The sequence below is a fragment of the Camellia sinensis genome, chromosome 3, assembly GCF_055761805.1.
Source record: "Camellia sinensis isolate YWXY chromosome 3, ASM5576180v1, whole genome shotgun sequence".
NCBI lineage: Eukaryota > Viridiplantae > Streptophyta > Magnoliopsida > Ericales > Theaceae > Camellia > Camellia sinensis.
Window position 1 is genome coordinate 83,204,934 of NC_138963.1, and position 17,802 is coordinate 83,222,735.

Consider the following 17,802-nt stretch of genomic DNA (forward strand, 5'->3'; position numbering starts at 1 on the left):
AACTTGATTAATATCTTGAATATTATTCTGATCAAGTCCAGTGTTCGATGCTGTCTCCTTAAGACAGATTCGTCCTCTCTATGGTGCTTTCAGAATATGGACGTCCATCTCCCAGGATGAAATGATCAACTACAAATAAATGCAGCACTACAATTTTTTTGTTCAACAAACACACTAAGCGTTTACACTCTTTCTTACAAAAATTAAATGCAGCAAAATGAAGAATAAATTTACAGAGAAGAAGTACGAAATTTCAGAATATAACATCAAATGAGGAATGTCCTATTTATAGATGGATTGGTGGCTGCTGGTTTTGAATTAAACAGATGCAAACCTATTTTGAACAGGTACTGAACCTGTTGGTTTGAATTGGTACTGTTTGGATTTAAATTCAAACAGATAAAATCGAATTGTACAAATTTAAATATGTCCGGGTTTTTTTTAAATTAAGCAAAATCAATTCTGTTCGGGTGGGAGAAAAACAGACCAAATTTTGAATTTTAAATTCCGAAAAACAAATTGGAAAATTTTGAATTTAAATTTAGAAAAATAAAATTCAAATGTTCTTGGCCCAAAAAGATAAGTATTGGGCCGGACAAGCCCAACCCAACCTCACACCATGCACCCGCGACCAAGCCCAGGCCCAGTCCAGCCCGACCGACCGGACAACGGCGGCTCGCGCGGGGTGATTTTTGAGTCCAATGGATCTAGCCCATTTTGCTCATAACCTCCATCTCTACAAAACTTGGGTACCCCTTGGGGCACACCCCAAGTTCCAATCCCATGCCTTAAAAACCCATTCAAAACTTTCCACCAAATCAATGTGGGACAAACCATTTTTCATCCTTTAAGGATGTTCCACCAAAACTCCATTTTCATGGAGCACACTTTGACTTCAATTTCCCATTCACTCGATAATAGTTTTGAGCAACCAAATACACCACGTGAATCACAACGTGGCATAAAACACGTTACCACTTTGACCCGCGAAAATCGACGCTCGGGTCCCACCTAAAAAATAGACCAAATTTAGAAAAAAATTCTAGTTTTACCTAGAATTTTCCCAACCATTTCTAACAATCCCCCACATGAATAGAATTTGATGACAACGAAAATGCAACAATATGCAGACTTAGTCGAAAGAGTATAAGTCAAAAATATCTTGCATCAGGATAAGTAGCCTTCGGCCTTGAACCTTCCTTAATGATAACCTATTGGACTTACTAACTAATTAATGGACGCGATGCCTTGAATTGTTCAGCCGTTTATGTAAGCCATGACAATAGATTTCACACAAAATATCTTTTAACACATCGTGGTTCTCACTGCTGTGTTCATTTTGGCCTTGAACACTCCTGGTTTTCATAAGTGTTTCTAGAGAATTTAGCCTCTTTCATTCTCATAGAACCAGCCCCAGTTCGACACTCATATAAGTGATTCTTATTGTAAGTATCTCTTTATACTTGTCTTGATTTTTATACCTAAATCAAGATATAAGTAATCATTAAAAGCTAAGCTTATCCTTATACCCCTGCAGACAACATATGTTGCAGATATCACTCTTACCATAGGAATGGGTAGGGAAATTTAATCCCTTGATGATTTCTGGCGAGCCACACATAACTTAGTTGTCCCTTTGAACTTAGTTCTTGGGATCTCCAGTCATATAAGTATGGTTACCATTCTAATGACTCTTATGTAATAGGCTTTAATCTTATCCCCTTCGATGAGCTATACACTAGCTCTTTTGTCAAACATTTTGTTAACGGATCGCAATATTCTCTTTAGATTTTATATAATCTATTGAGATTATTCCATTTGACAACAATTGCCTTACGGTATTATGTCGACGACGAATATATCGTGACTTACCATTATACATGTGATTCTGTGCCTTGCCTATAGCAGATTGACTATCACAATGAATGCAAATACCTGGCACAGGTTTTGGCCACATTGGAATGTCTTCTAAACAGTGACGAAGCCATTCTGCTTCTTCTCCTGCTTTGTCTAAAACAATGAACTCAGATTCCATTATGGATCGCGCAATGCATGTTTGTTTCATGGATTTCCAAGAAACAGCAGTGCCTCCCAGAGTAAAGACATATCCACTTGTGGATTTTGAATATTTAGTATCCGATATCCAATTTACATCACAATAACCTTCAAGTACTGTTGGATATCGAGTAAAGTTCAAACCATGATCACGGGTGAATCTTAGATATCTAAGAACCCGAATGATCGTCTTCCAATGGTCTTCTCCGGGGTTACTAGTTTACCTACTCAATTTACTGATAGCATAAACTATATCAGGACGAGTACAATTCATTAGATACATTAGGCTTCCAATGACTTGGGAGTATTTTAACCGAGACACTACATCACCTTTATTTTTCGATAAATAAAGACTGATGTCTACAGGTGTTCTAACTACATTCAAATTATCCTTGATAAATTTATCAAGAATTTTCTCAATATAATAAGATTGAGATAATGCATATCCGTCAGATGTTTTAGTAATTTTCATTCCTAATATAACATCCGCGACTCTCATATCTTTCATATCAAATCTTCTGTTAAGTATTTGCTTAGTTGATTTGATCATGTTTTGACGGCTTCCAATGATAAGCATGTCATCTACATAAAGACAAACTATGACACATCCTTGGTCAGTGTTTTTAACGTAGACGCATTTGTCACATTCATTTATCTTAAACCCATTAGTAAGTATTGCATGATCAAATTTTTCATGCCATTGCTTAGGTGCTTGTTTTTATCCATAAAGAGATTTTACAAGCTGACAAACTTTCTTTTCTTGCCCTGGCATTACAAACCCTTCGGGTTGCTCCATATAGATCTCTTCATTTAGATCACCGTTTAAGAAATCTGTCTTAACATCCATTTGATGTATTTCTAATTTAAACAACGCTGCTATAGCAATAAGCATACGAATGGATGTTATTCTTGTCACAGGGGAATATGTGTCAAAATAGTGCAGACCTTCCTTTTGTCTGTAACCTTTAACTACAAGTCTTGCTTTATACTTATCAATTGAACCATATGCTTTTATTTTTCTCTTGAATATCCATTTATATCCAAGAGGTTTAGAACCTGGTAGAAGATCCACCAATTCCCAAGTATGATTTTGCATAATGGACTCAATTTCATTATTAACAGCCTCCTTCCACAAAGGTGCTTCAGGACCTGTCATTGCTGCCTTAAAGCTTTGAGGTTCATTTTCTAACAGGTATGTTAGGAAACCTGGACCAAAGGATTTTGATGTTCTCGCTTTCTTACTTCTTCTTGGTTCATCATCAGTTAAATCTTGTTGGTCGAGACAATTACTAGTCTCTTGTATTTGATTGTCATTAGTCTTTTGACTTTGTGTACAATCATAAGTTTTTTTTTTTTTTGTGAACGTAATTCATGTCCTTTATGGTAAGGAAAGACATGTTCAAAAAACACAGCATTCCTTGACTCTATAATAGTGTTCACATTTATATTAGGTATTTCTGATTTATAAGTCAGAAACTGATATGCACTACTATTCTGAGCATAATCAATAAACGCACAATTTACTATTTTTGGTCCAATCTTAGTCTTTTAGGAATAAGAACTTCAACTTTTGCCAAACGCCCCCACATTTTTAAGTATTTGTAGGAAGGCGGTCGACCTTTCCACAATTCATAAGGAGTGATGTTGATTTTCTTGTGGGGTATTCTATTAAGAACATAATTAACAAACAATATTGCTTCCCTCCACAAGTTCTGTGGTAAGCCTGAACTTAGTAATATGGCATTCATCATTTCTTTTAGGGTTCTATTCTTCCTTTCAGTAATTCTATTTTGCTGTGGAGAATAGGGTGCTGTAGTTTGGTGAATAATGCCATATTGTGCACAAAATTCATTTAATGGTGTATCATATTCACACCCCTATCACTTCTAGCCATTTTAATGGTTTTACCAAGTTGATTTTGAACTTCTGTTTTGTAGAGTTTAAACATTTCTAAGGCTTCAACTTTACTTTTAAGTAAATAAACATAACAATATCTTGTGCAATCATCGATAAATGTTATGAAATACTTTTTGCCTTCTCTAGTTTAAACAAATTTAAGATCACATACGTCTGTATGAATTAATTCTAGAGGTTCGGTTTTCCTTTCAATTGATTTAAATGGAGCCTTAGTTAGTTTTGCTTCTACACAAATTTCACATTTATGATTAAGATCAATTTCAACTTTGGAATATAATCAAAACCAATTAATCTACGCAAAGCATCAAAATTTACATGTCCTAATCTACCATGCCATAAATTCGACTCAAGAATATAAGCAAAGGATGTGTTATTCTTATTACTAGCAACTTTTGGTACAACTGTGATTACATTTAGTTTGAAGAGACCATCACTCATGTATCCCTTACCAATATACATGCCACTTTTTGTTAATATAAATTTATCAGACTCAAAGACAAGCCTAAAACTATTTTTACTTAACAAAGAATCAGAAACTAAATTCTTCCAAATGTCAAGTACATGGAGTACGTTGTTGAGGGTCAGTTCTTTCCCCGATGTCATCTTCAAGATCGCTTTTCCTTGTCTAGCCACAGTAGAAGTAGAAGAATTTTTCATGAAAAGTTGTTCACCATTTGCAGCCTCATTATAGGTAGTGAACATCTTCTTGTCCTCACATATGTGACGAGTTGCTCCAGTGTTAACCCACCACTCCTTGGGATTTCCAACCAAATTAGCCTCAAACACCACAGCAGAGAGGTTGATGTCATTCACCCCTTCAGAGATGTAATCTAGTTCAGTTACATTGGCCTGATTGGTAGTCTTCTTACTTGTACTTCTGCAATCCTTCTTAGGGTGGCGGCAATCAGAAACTCGATGTCTAGTCTTGCCACAATTATAGCATTTTCCTTTGAACTTCTTGTTGTCATTGTTGTCGCCTTGTTTAGGACCATCTTCAGTAAACTTCCTCTTTTTGTTATGTGGTTTATGAAGTTGTTCAACCACGTTAGCCTTGGACTCAATGGGATTTTTCTCATTCCTCTTTTTAGCCTTTTGATTATCTTCCTCAATTCTCAATCTTACGATCAATTCATCCATGGTCATCTCCTTGTGTTTATGTTTTAAATAATTTTTGAAATCTTTCCAAGCCGGTGGTAACTTTTCCACTAAAGCAGCGACTTTGAAAGACTCGCTCAGAGACATACCCTCAGAATGAATATCATGCAAAATTATTTGAAAATTTTGAACTTGAGAAATTACCGTTTGGGAGTCTACCATAACAAAGTCCAGAAATTTACCGACAACAAATTTCTTCGTGCCGGCATCCTCTGTCTTGTATTTCTTTTTCAAAGAATCCCATAATTCTTTTGCTGACTTCAAAGGACTGTAAACATTATACAGCATGTTATCAAGGCCATTAAGGATGTAGTTTCTGCACAGAAAATCTAAATGTTGCCAAGCATTTACAGCGGCAACAACTTGCCGATCACTTTCACCCTCTTTAAGTGCTGGAGCCTCTTCATGGAGAAATCGGGCCAAATTAAGAGTTGTAAGATAGAACAGCATCTTCTGCTGCCATCTCTTAAACTCAGTACCGTTAAATTTTTCCTATTTTTCTTCATGATTTATTGGTACTTGAATATGGTTCTGGATAGGGACCGGTGTTGGTCTAACAATTGGAGTACCAGTTTCAGTTGCAGTAGCCATAATCTCTTATTACAAAAATAAAAAAAAATTAAAACACAAATTAATTTTCTAGTTACTAAAACCAAAAAATAAATTATAACACAAAATAGTTTTATTTTCCTTGTTACTAAAACCAGAAAAATAAAATACCACAATAATTTTCTGTAACACCAAATAATATTCTGTAACACCAAATAATATTCTGTAATTGTTAATGACACTAGTATATTACTACTAGTTGTCAAAGAAAATAGACAGTATATTACTACTATCTGTCAAATAGTTTATAATATTATTTGTATTTTTCAATCAGAATATCACTTTGAAAACACAAAAAATTAAATACAATAAAGACACCAAAAATGGTTTGTTTTAAGATTGTTGGACAATCTTCACTGTAATTAAATGAATTAATTCTGTTTGGGTACTAAATGACAAACAGAATATAAAAGAAAAATAGGAAAGGAGAGAGAAAGTTTGATTACAAAAATCAAACTAGAAATAGAATTAAATAAATAAATAATAGATTTTATTTAGTTACAAAAATAAAATTAAAATTTGATTTAAATAAATAATAAAACTGAAAATAAATAAATAACTTACGTGATTAATATCTTGAATATTATTCTAATCAAGTCCAGTGTTCGACACTGTCTCCTTAAGACAGATTCGTCCTCTCTACGGTACTTTCAGAATATGGACGTCTATCTCCTAGGATGAAATGATCAACTACAAATGAATGCAGCACTACAATTTATTTGTTTAACGAACACATTAAGTGTTTACACTCTTTCTCACAAAAATTAAATGCAGCAAAAATGAAGAATAAATTTACAGAGGAGAAGTACGAAATTTCTGAATAAAACATTAAATGAGGGTTGTCCTATTTATAGATGGATTGGTGGCTGCTGGTTTTTAATTAAACAGGTGCAAACCTGTTTTAAACAGGTACTGAACCTGTTGGTTTGAATTGGTACTATTTGGATTCAAATTCAAACAGATAAAATCGAATTGTATAGATTTAAATATGTTCGGGTTTGTTGAAAATTAAACAGAATCAATTCTGTTCAGGTGGGAGAAAAACAGACCCAATTTTGAATTTTAAATTCCTAAAAACAAATTGGAAAATTTTGAATTTAATTTTAGAAAAATAAAATTCAAATGTTCTTGGCCCAAAAAGATAAGTATTGGGCCGGACAAGCCCAATCCAACCTCACACCACGTACCTGCGCCCAAGCCTAGCCCGCCCGACCAGACGGCGGCGCGTGGTGATTTTTGGGTCCAATGGGTCTAGCTCATTTTGCCCATAACCTCCTTCTTTACAAAACTTGGGTACCCCTTAGGGCACACCCCAATTCCAATCCTATGCCTTATAAACCCATTCAAAACTTCTCACCAAATCAACGTGGGACAAGCCATTTTTCATCCTTTAAGAATTTTCCACCAAAACTCCATTTTCATGGAGCACACTTTGGTTTCAATTTCTCATTTACTCGATAATGGTTTTGAACAACCAAATACACAACGTGAATCAAACGTGGCATAGAACGCGTTACCACTTTGACCCGCGAAAATCGATGCTCAGGTCCCTCCTAAAAAATAGACCAAACTTAGGAAAAAATTCTGACTTTACCTAGAATTTTCCCAACCATTTCTAACAATAAAAATATAACGAACCGAGTTCGAACGAGCTTTAACTGAATCAAGCTCAAGTCTGTTCATGAACGGCTCTGTTCATTTGCAGCCCTCCCACTACTTTCGATGGAGTTCGGATTTATTGAAGTTGAATAATTTTTAATTTTATGGTGATGGATTATATTTCAAAAATTTAAATTGTTCATCTCATATAATTAATTGATAAAATTATTTATACAAAAAATTAAGTTGATTTAATATTAATTGTCATATTATCATATTATTTTTATTTATATAGCATACATGTTTTTAAGAATAGATTAATGTGTACCATTGGGTGTTTTTTTTTTTCATACATGTTTTTAAGAATAGATTATCCATTTGTTATAATATATGTATGATTTGATTATATGATTACTTATATTTGATCAATCCAATTTTTGATATGCAATTCTTCTTAAATTGTTATATGATAGATCGATTCAAATAACTGAGATAGCTATAGATTAGTTCCTCAATGTGCCCATAAATTGTGATTTTCAACTTTAATAAATCCGAATTCTTTAGATTTTTTTTTTTAAAAAAAAAAATTGGGTGATTGAAAGAGTATTATGCCCCAACTTTTTATATTTTATACATATATATATATATATATATTAGGATTAATTTAACTTTTATCTCGTAAACTAAAATTATTATTTTTTTTCCCTATCATCCCTAAACTATCATTTTCATAGATTAGTTCCTAAAAGTTTATATTTCAGGTCATATAATCTAATTGTAGACAATTTGTCCAAATCAATTATCATGAAGGCCTAATCTAAACAACCTAAATCATGCAACCAAACAGAAATTTTATTTTCACACACCACATTATATCAAACAACTTATATCCAAATAACCAAATAGTTATATTCTTCTACATCACTACTTTCAAAATAGTGAATAAAAATATTAAGTGTTTAATTGTATGGTTTAAATTATTTAATTTGAAATGACTTTTTTACTCATCAAATTGGGCTTTTAACGATTATTGATTTGGACAAACTGTCTTCTTCAATTTGACAATATAAAATAAAATTAAAAATTTTAGAGATTAAATAGACGTAAATGATAATTTAGTGGTGAAATAAAAATGAAATTAATATATATATTTTAATTGTACATACAGAAACGTTATGGACATTTTTATTTACGAAAGGAAGATGAGTGATGAGGAGTCGGAAGAAAAGTCACCCTAGGGGTACAAATGAAGAACCGTTCGTCAACAGAAGAAAGTGACTTAAAAATATAAACAAACATGCTTGATAAGGCTTTATTCAAACTTGATTTATTAAATTTTTATTGACTTTGAGTTTGAGTTTAAGTTTGAACTTGTTCTAATTTTAATAGAAAAAAATTTAAATATATCAAAACTCGACTCGTTTAATATTTATTTGAATAATAAAATAAATATATTTTTTATATATTAAATAATGTAAAAATATGTATAAAAAATAGGATAAATATGTTATTTATACATTTAAATAAGGGTGAATTATATTAATAGTCCCTATAGTTTGGGGCTCATGTCACTATGGTCTCTGACTTTTTAATTGTAACACATTTGACCTAAAATTTTGAATCTTATTTCAAATAAGGACAATTAATGATATCATTTTGTCTTGTTTGGGAACATACTTTTTTTTAGTAACTTTTAGTTTTTGGTTAAAATATGATGTAAAAAAACTAGTATGTTTGAGATGATTTTTTAATTTTTTACAAAAAGATGTGTAAAAAGTAAAAAGAAAAAAGAATCTCTAACTTTTTGCATTTATTTAAAAATTATTTCTATCCACCTAAAATAAAATCATATAAAATTGATAAATCCTTTATGCATTTATTTATTTATTTATTTTATCAAATTAATTTTTATTATGTGCTTGGAGGATGATCATATAATGTGTGGTTGTTAAATTTTTAATGTGTAATCAATATATTTAAGATATGAAATATTTTTAGTTTTAGATTTTTTGATTTAATGATTTGGTTTAATAATGATATCAAAGTTGTCGCCATATTTGAGTCTTGGAAAAATATAAAATAATTTAATGAAAATAAAAAAAAAAACCATTTATTACATGATCATCATCCAAACACATAATAAAAATTAATTTGGTAAAATAAATAAATAAATGTGTAAAAGAATTATCAATTTTATATAATTTTATCTTTGGTGGATAAAAATATTTTTTAGAAATTCAAAAATATATTTTTTTTGACATTTATTTTGTCAAATTAATTTATATTTTATCAAATTGACGATTTTGCCCATAAAATTGAGTAATGGTATCTTCAATTATCATTATTTGGAACAAGATTCAAAATTCAGGATCAAATGTGTTACAATTGAAAAGTCAAGAACCAAAGTGATACAAGTCCTAAACTATAGGGGCTATTAGTTTAATTTGCCCATTAAATAATGTAAATTCAAAAAACTAAAATAACCATCGAGATATTGATTACTGATTATGTTTCAATTTAAAACAGTGAATATCAATCACAATCAAATAATCAACGTCAAATAGGCACAATGATTTAACTGGGAAAAAAAGATCATAATTAGAGTACCTTCAATTGTGATAAAAAATCACGGGATAAAACCATAAAATAATCCACTAAAAAGATATAAAGAAATTACACATGAGTAATCTCAATTACTTAGCAAATTTACGCCTGAATTGAACCAAACTCGATATGTCTCTTTCACCATCGTTTTCATCTCGGAACTGATTTGCCCAACGTTAAATCTATAATGTTGATATCGAATCCACGTCGATAAACTATTTCGAAATCCATCAAAGCTCAAAGCTCAAATTCTCCGGAATCCACCCCTCTTGTTATGTGAATAAAAGAACAAATGTTTGATACTTTGCAATCCGTTGATCAATCGATCACCTTGTATACATCAAGGAAACTCAAATAAAAATACCTTCAATGTAGAATATTTTGTATTTTTCTCCTCTCTGAGAATTTGGACGGGTTAAACCCTAAAAATAGCAAACGACGTACTTTATAGAAAACAGAGCCACAGAGACCACTCGAACGCAACATTTACCGCTCGAGCGGTAGAGCACATTTTCTAGAATTTCTGAATGCATGTTTGTAACAACCCCGATCCATAATTAACGTTAATCCATGCTTAATGATTCCTAATAATAAGTTTAAGTGAAGTTTTGCATCATATGTTGCCTTATTTGTGTTTATATCTATTTAGCGTAGACATATCTGTTCATGTTTTCGTTTCGGTTTGCGAATTGAAGGCCTTATCGGCATCCGGTTCAGGAATTAACTCGATTTATGTGTTAATTAGAATTTTTAGGATTTTATGATAGGTTCAATAGAAGTTCGATTCGGAACGAATAAATTAGGTTAAATTAGTGCTCACTTAATTAGTCTTAATTAAGTTATCTTCAAGTGAAGCCTATATAAGGCTCCATACAAGCCTCCACTGAACTCCTCTCTTCAATTTCAAGCATACTTGAGCTATTACACACACAAACGTGTGAAAGAAAGAGGCACCAAGAGAGAGAGAGAGTTGAGATCAACAAGAATTGTTGGAATTGGGAAGAATTAGCTTGGAGTCTCAATGTTCTCATCATCTAGATTTTACTTGAGGGGTTGAGGTATGAATTCAACACCTAGATTATATACTTATGATGTTTAGAACATGAATTCCTGAGGATTATGTTGAGTTAAGCAAGACTTGAGTTAAACAAGTTAGTAAAAGGACCCTATCATGCATGCATGTTCATCTCTCCACATTCTGGGTTAATTTTAAAGAATTCTTCCATGCATGTTATCATTCTACCTTAGCTTTGGGATTTCATCTTGTTTTCCATCCATTTGTCTTATTTTATCATGTATTGGAGGCAAAGAACTCAAGTGATTACATCCATGTCATATTAGAGCATGTTCTTACATTTTAAGATTGAATTTTTGCACAATTAGCAAGTTATTGGGCAATGATTTCTTGCAATGATTCTTAATTCATGATGTTTTATGAGTTTCTAAGTATTTCCCTAAGTTTTGGCCCAGAAAAATTGAGTTTGATGCTTTAAAGTTTGAGTTTTGAGCTTGAAGATCAATCTGGAAATTTCAGAATTTGCATCTACGCTCGAGTACAGGAGTTCACGCTCGAGCGACCACTCAGAGTGCGTGCACTTCCGCTCGAGCGACTTGAAGCACGCTCGAGCGTGAAATGCAAGCCCTCGGAGTCCTTGTGTTTTGCAGCACGCTCGAGTGATAGAAGTCACTCTCGAGCGAGGGTTTAGGCCTCACGCTCGAGCAGGAATCGAGCGTCCGTCAAGAGTGAAAAGCAAGCAACCAGTACTTTTTCTGATTTTACAGTCCGCTCGAGCGAGGGAAGTCACGCTCGAGCCAACCCTCACTCCTTGCATGTCTGCTCGAGCGAGGAAAGCCACGCTCGAGCGTGGACCCTGTTTTCAACAAGTTTGAAAAATGATTTCAAGTGCATTTTTGCATTCTCATTCCATCCTAGGCATTTCTATGCCATAATTAAGACACCGAAATGAGGATAAAGGGGTAGAAACACACTAAGAACAAACGAAATAAGTTAAGTATAATCCAAACGTGTCTTTCAATGTATGTATCTGTCGTGCTGTTTAGGTCACGCACCACAAGGAAGCTAAATTGGCTGCTCAGTTTGTTTACTTGGAGCATCTATTATCTGTGAGTAATAACTTAGTAAAACTATGTTCAAGTAAATTACTTTCTGCTCACGGATTAAGAACTGTTCTATGAAATGTCATGTTTTATGCTATGAATGATTGTCCAAGTCTAACAAGCACTATGACATTATGCTATGATTCAAGTAATGCCATGATTCAAGCATATGCAAGTTCTCAGTACCGGAGGTTCCTTATGGGACTGACAAGCTATCTATACCCGACTGGAGGTTCCTAAGTGGAACTAACAAGTTTACAAGTTCCCAGTCCGGAGGTTCCTTTATGGGACTAACAAGTTATTCTTACCCGACCGAAAGTTCTTATATAGAACTGACAAGTATGATTTAAGACATTCTGTGCGTGATCAGTCAGCGCAAATGGATGTACTATGTAAGACTAAACATGAACTCTGAATTATATATATGCTCATAATGAGAATACGAATGTGAATTTCAATTTCAACCACAGTTATGGGACATCATTCATTTACCCTTTTACTTTGTTATTATTCACTGGGCCTCCGCTCACTAGTATGATTTAAGACATTTTGTGCATGATCAGGCTTAAGATGATGCCTGAGGTATTTTGTGTTGGTCAGCCACCTTTTGCGCCTCACGAGGAGGTTCCAAATCAAGTCATGTTTTTTGGCTGTGTCAATATGGATATATAAGACCTTTTCTTTTATTTTATGAACAAGTTCTCCTTTTGTATGTACTTGATAGCGACGTGTAAATACTGTACCTATGACGTCACTTGTATGTATATAAAATTTAAGATTTTCAATTCCATGTATGCCTTCACAGCTCAATAGACTTCGTATATTTTGTATATTTGCTTTTGCAGCCCCTAACTATATGTTATTATGTCAAGAGGCCTTTGGTAATCCAAGGATTACTAACCGGTTATGACGCTAAACCTATAGGGGCGGGTTTGGGTCATGATAGAATGGTATCAGAGCACGTGTTCTACCACACACACAAGTCCATATGAGCTTAGGATGTCCAAGTAAGAAGTAGGGACATTCCACCTGCATATATAAGTCTGTGTGTTTAAAAGTGAAAGCATAAATCCGATTATAATCATGTGATATGGGAACAAACAATCTGAATAATGTAAAAAGAACTATTTGCCTATGTTCATAATGTCCTGTTTACCTATAGCAAATGGACAATGCAAGAAGTGATGGAACAGCTGAATTATCTGAGGCTCGAATGAGCCGAATGGAACAAATGCTTGCAGCTTTGACTGAGGTAATGGCTCAACAACAGAGGCAACAACGCTTACCTTCCCCGCCGGTCCAGGTAGAGTCGAATAACAATGATCTCATAAGTTTAACTCAGAAGTTTCTGAAAATGAAACCACCGGCTTTCTTAGGAGGCATTAAACCGCTAAAAGCCGAAACATGGTTACTTGAAATGGAGAAGCTATTTGAAGTGTTCCCTTGTTCTGAGGTCCAGAAAGTTCTCCTAGCCACCTATACTCTGAAAGGTGAAGCCCGAAGATGGTGGTTACTAATCCGCAGCGGTAATGGGAATATGACGTGGGCACAATTTAATGCAATCTTCTATGATAAATATTTCCCCCAATGTTTCCGAGATCAGAAAGTTTCTGAATTCCAAGAACTTGAACAAGGCAGGATGTCTATGGCTGAGTATGAGGCCAAATTTACTGAGTTGACACGATTTGCTCCTCATATGATGGATACTGATTATAAAAAGGCACGAAAATTTGAAGGCGAACTGGATCTGGAAGTGTTCGATCGAGTAGGCGTCTTGAAATTGCCTACCTATGTAGAAGTTTTAAACAGAGCGATAATGGCAGAAGCTACAATAGCAGCAATAAAACAAGCCAAAACACTAATAACAAAATGGGAAAGTAAAAGGCCTGGATCTAATTTTCGAAAAGGTCATTCCTTCTTTTCAAACAAAAAGCAAAACACGGGATCTTCAAGCAGCTCCAGCTAGAGTAGTGGATCTATACCAATTTGTTCAGACTGTGGAATGAGGCATAAAGGCATATGTCAATGTGCATCGGGTGCGTGTTTTTGGTGTGGCAAAACCGGTCATATGATTAGAGATTGTCCAATGAGCTTTGACAATGTTAGCCATCCAGCGGCAAGTTCAGCCGGATCCGTTCTTGTAACAAAGGCCAATACTAAAACAAATGCCAGAGGTAATACTAGAAATGAAACACTGAGGCAAGGAAGGGTGTTTGCACTCACCCTTGGAGATGTACAGAATGCCGAAATAGTGGTGTCAGATATAATTCCTATCTGTGCTCAGAACGCCTATGTACTGATTGATTCTGGTTCTACGCATTCTTTTGTCTCGCATGCTTTTTCTCAGAAATTAACTAGACCGATAGAACCTGTGAATTGTTTGCTATATGTGTCTACACCATCTGGGGGTTCTATGATATGTGCTTATGTGTACCCGACATGTGATATTACAATTGGTGACATGACATTGTATATTGACTTACTGCCCTTAAACATTGATCATTTTGACTGTATTTTGGGTATGGATTGGCTGACTAAATATTGTGCTACTATTAATTGTGTGAACAAAACCGTTATGTTCAAACCACCTGGCATACCTGAGTTTACTTTCACTGGGAATGGGGTAGTTCCTCCACCATACTTGATTTCGTTTATGAAAGCTAAGAAATTGTTAAGAAAAGGTTGTCGGGGCTACTTGTGTTGTGCATTAACTAAATCTTTAGATAGCACCGGTGTAGAAACCATTCCTGAGGTTTGTGACTTTCCTGATGTGTTTCCCAATGATCTACCTAGGGATCTAGTTGATAGGGAAATTGAATTTACCATCGATGTACTACCTAGAACACAACCCATCTCCAAGACTCCATATAGGATGTCGACTTTTGAATTGAAAGAGTTGAAAATCCCAACTTCAAGAACTCTTAGACAAGAAATTCATCGGTCCGAGTGCCTCACCTTGGGGTGCTCTGGTTTTATTTGTTAAAAAGAAATATGGATCTTTGAGACTATGTATTGACTACCGTGAGTTGAACAAAGTGACCGTCAAGAACAAGTTCCCACTTCCCCGAATTGATGACATGTTCGATCAACTTCAGGGAGCCCAAGTGTTTTCTAAGATTGACCTTAGATCCGGGTATCACCAGTTAAAGGTCAAAGCAGAAGACGTAGAGAAGACCGCATTCAGAACTAGATATGGGCGTTATGAATTCTTAGTCATGCCATTTGGGATAACCAATGCACCTGCTGCTTTTATGGACCTTGTGAATAGGGTGTTCAAATAGTTTTTGGATGAATTTGTTGTTGTATTTATTGATGATATTTTGATTTACTCCAAAAGCAAGGAAGAACATGAGAATCATTTGAGAACTACCTTGCAGATTTTGAGAGAAAAGAAATTGTATGCAAAATTGTCCAAGTGTGAATTCTGGCTTGACAATGTGGCATTTTTGGGGCATGTAATCAACAAGAATGGTGTCTCTATTGACCCACAGAAAATTGAAACTATTATGAACTGGCCTAAACCGACAAATGTGACAGAAGTTAGAAATTTTTTGAGACTTGCAGATTACTACAGAAGATTTGTGAAAGATATTTTAAAACTTGCCATGCCATTGACCCAGTTAACTCAGAAAAATGTATCATTTGATTGCGATGAACGGCGAGAGTCAGCCTTTCAGGAGTTGAAAACCAGACTAGTGACTGCATCGATTTTGACTTTACCCAATGGTTCAAATAGGTTTCAAATTTAGAATCAAAACCCAAACCTACAGGAGAAAAATAAAATAACAATTTTTTTGGATAGTAAAAAATTTTCAATTTTTTTTTCACTGTTTGTTTTTAGTGGTTTTGTAAAAATTTCATCCATTTTTTAAACTAATCGTTAAGGATTTTTAGTGTAAAAACACAGGAAAATGTACCTAAAAAAATTTAAACAAAATTCACTAAAAAAAGTTAAACAGCATTTTACAAATGCTACTACAGTACTGTTTGTCACAAGTTTTTTAGTACATATGGCTACAATTTGGGCCACTCGATAGACAAAAACATACTTTATTTCGACATTTAGTTCATGAGCTCACAGTCTGATCAGTTTTTTCATACCATTTAAGGTCTCATTTAGATGAGTTAAGCCCCCTAAAGAAGTCCAAATTTTCATATGACTTAGCACCTAAGAAAATTAGGTCTAAAAGAGGCCGATTTTGGCATTTTATCCACTTCGGAACAACGAATTAAGTCCAAAAGAGACCAATTTTGACATTTTATCCACTTTGGAACAGCGAATTAGCAAACTCGGCCAACCATAACCCCTAAAATTGTTGACCTCAACTCTAGAAATAACCCCAAGGTCTTCTATAACCTGACACTTCACTTAACTTGGCCTAAAGCGACTCATTTCGGCATATTTGACCCCTTTGGGTTTGGCAACAACTTCGATTAGTTTCAACTCTTCAAATGCTTGGGCTCGGCTTATAATACAAAGTCCAAGACTCCTGGCGCCCTCAGATTAACTTCAATTATTCAACACAGTCTATTTCAGATATTCTTTAGCAGCAAACAGTTCAAAAACGTCATGGACAACTTCTACCATAAAGCCGAAGCACCTCAAAGGCTTGGCATATTAGCAAAACCCAAGAGCTCAACAAACTGAAAAAATGCCACTTTCGACCAAAAATCCAGCATTTTGGCTCAATCTAGCAACAGAGCACTGTCCAGCCATTCCCAATGCATAGAAAGCCTTTTAGAACAAAGCCCAGGCACTCCTTGGCCAGTGGGTTTATCATGGTTCATAAGAATGCAAGTATTAAGATGGCAGTGACATGATAGTATGGGATTTGTGTTGGAATTCAAGTTTAATGTCTTGTGTGCTTCTCTTCTGTGATTTATCTCTCTCTCTCTACATATATATATCGTTCTTAGTTTACATGAGAATGAGTGTAAAAGTGTTTTATGTCCTACTCCTTCATCTACCAAGAAAAGCATAGAGCCTCTGCAAATTAACCTGCTACATATTTTCCCAGAAAGACAATAAGAAAATGAATGCTGCCAAGAAAGTTTTTGTTCGAAGAGACTGAAATGATTTGGTCCTTTTGTAAGGTATGACAAATCATTATTAAGGGTTGGTGTCCATTAATCATAGTTCTGTTCTGTCTGTTCTTCTTATTATACTCTTTCCCTTATTTGGTAACTTTTTATCCTTTCACTTGGGTCCTTTCTTTGCATCATTTGTTACAACCACCATTTATTGTGTAATGGAAAATGTTAAAAATAGAGTGACTATTGGTAGTATTGAAAAATGTATAAAAATATATATAAGTATTTTGGAATACGTGAAAAATATATTAAGATTAAAAATATTTTTTGACATTTTGTATTCTTTTATTGACAACCTTTAGAATTGTTATTAATAGGACCCTTGTATAATTTATATCATGCTTTCCAACTGCACAAGAGACTCTCCAAGTTAAATTCCAACCTTAGATTCACAGAAGCTATAACTTCATTGACAGAAACTACAAAATACAAAATGAATACAGAACACCCATTAAGCCATAGAAATCAATTTTGCAATCAGAATGAAACATGGTGGCATCGAACAAGTCCTAATTTACCTTGACTTGTCATTGCAGTGACTGCACAGTTAATAATTTCATCAAGCATAAGTGCTTTTCCATTCACCTACGAATACAATGGAAAAATTTCCAAGGCCAAGAGTTAGTCATACCCAAAAGGGCAAGAGACAATGAC

General features: G+C 34.2%; 2 protein-coding genes across 2 annotated transcripts; both read left to right on the forward strand.

Annotated features, from left to right (window-relative positions):
• Positions 1-13,222: 13,222 nt before the first annotated feature.
• LOC145821643 (uncharacterized) lies at positions 13,223-14,023 on the forward strand. Its single transcript, XM_082918184.1, has one exon. The coding sequence runs from the start codon at positions 13,223-13,225 to the stop codon at positions 14,021-14,023; it is 801 nt and encodes a 266-aa protein (XP_082774310.1).
• Positions 14,024-14,125: 102 nt separating this feature from the next.
• On the forward strand, positions 14,126-15,040 carry LOC145821644 (uncharacterized). Its single transcript, XM_082918185.1, has one exon. The coding sequence runs from the start codon at positions 14,126-14,128 to the stop codon at positions 15,038-15,040; it is 915 nt and encodes a 304-aa protein (XP_082774311.1).
• The last annotated feature ends 2,762 nt before the right edge of the window (positions 15,041-17,802 follow it).

Excerpts from the sequence above, each read along its gene's own strand:
- LOC145821643 (XM_082918184.1), top strand. The coding sequence starts at position 13,223 with ATGGACAATGCAAGAAGTGATGGAACAGCTGAATTATCTGAGGCTCGA.
- LOC145821644 (XM_082918185.1), top strand. The coding sequence starts at position 14,126 with ATGATTAGAGATTGTCCAATGAGCTTTGACAATGTTAGCCATCCAGCG.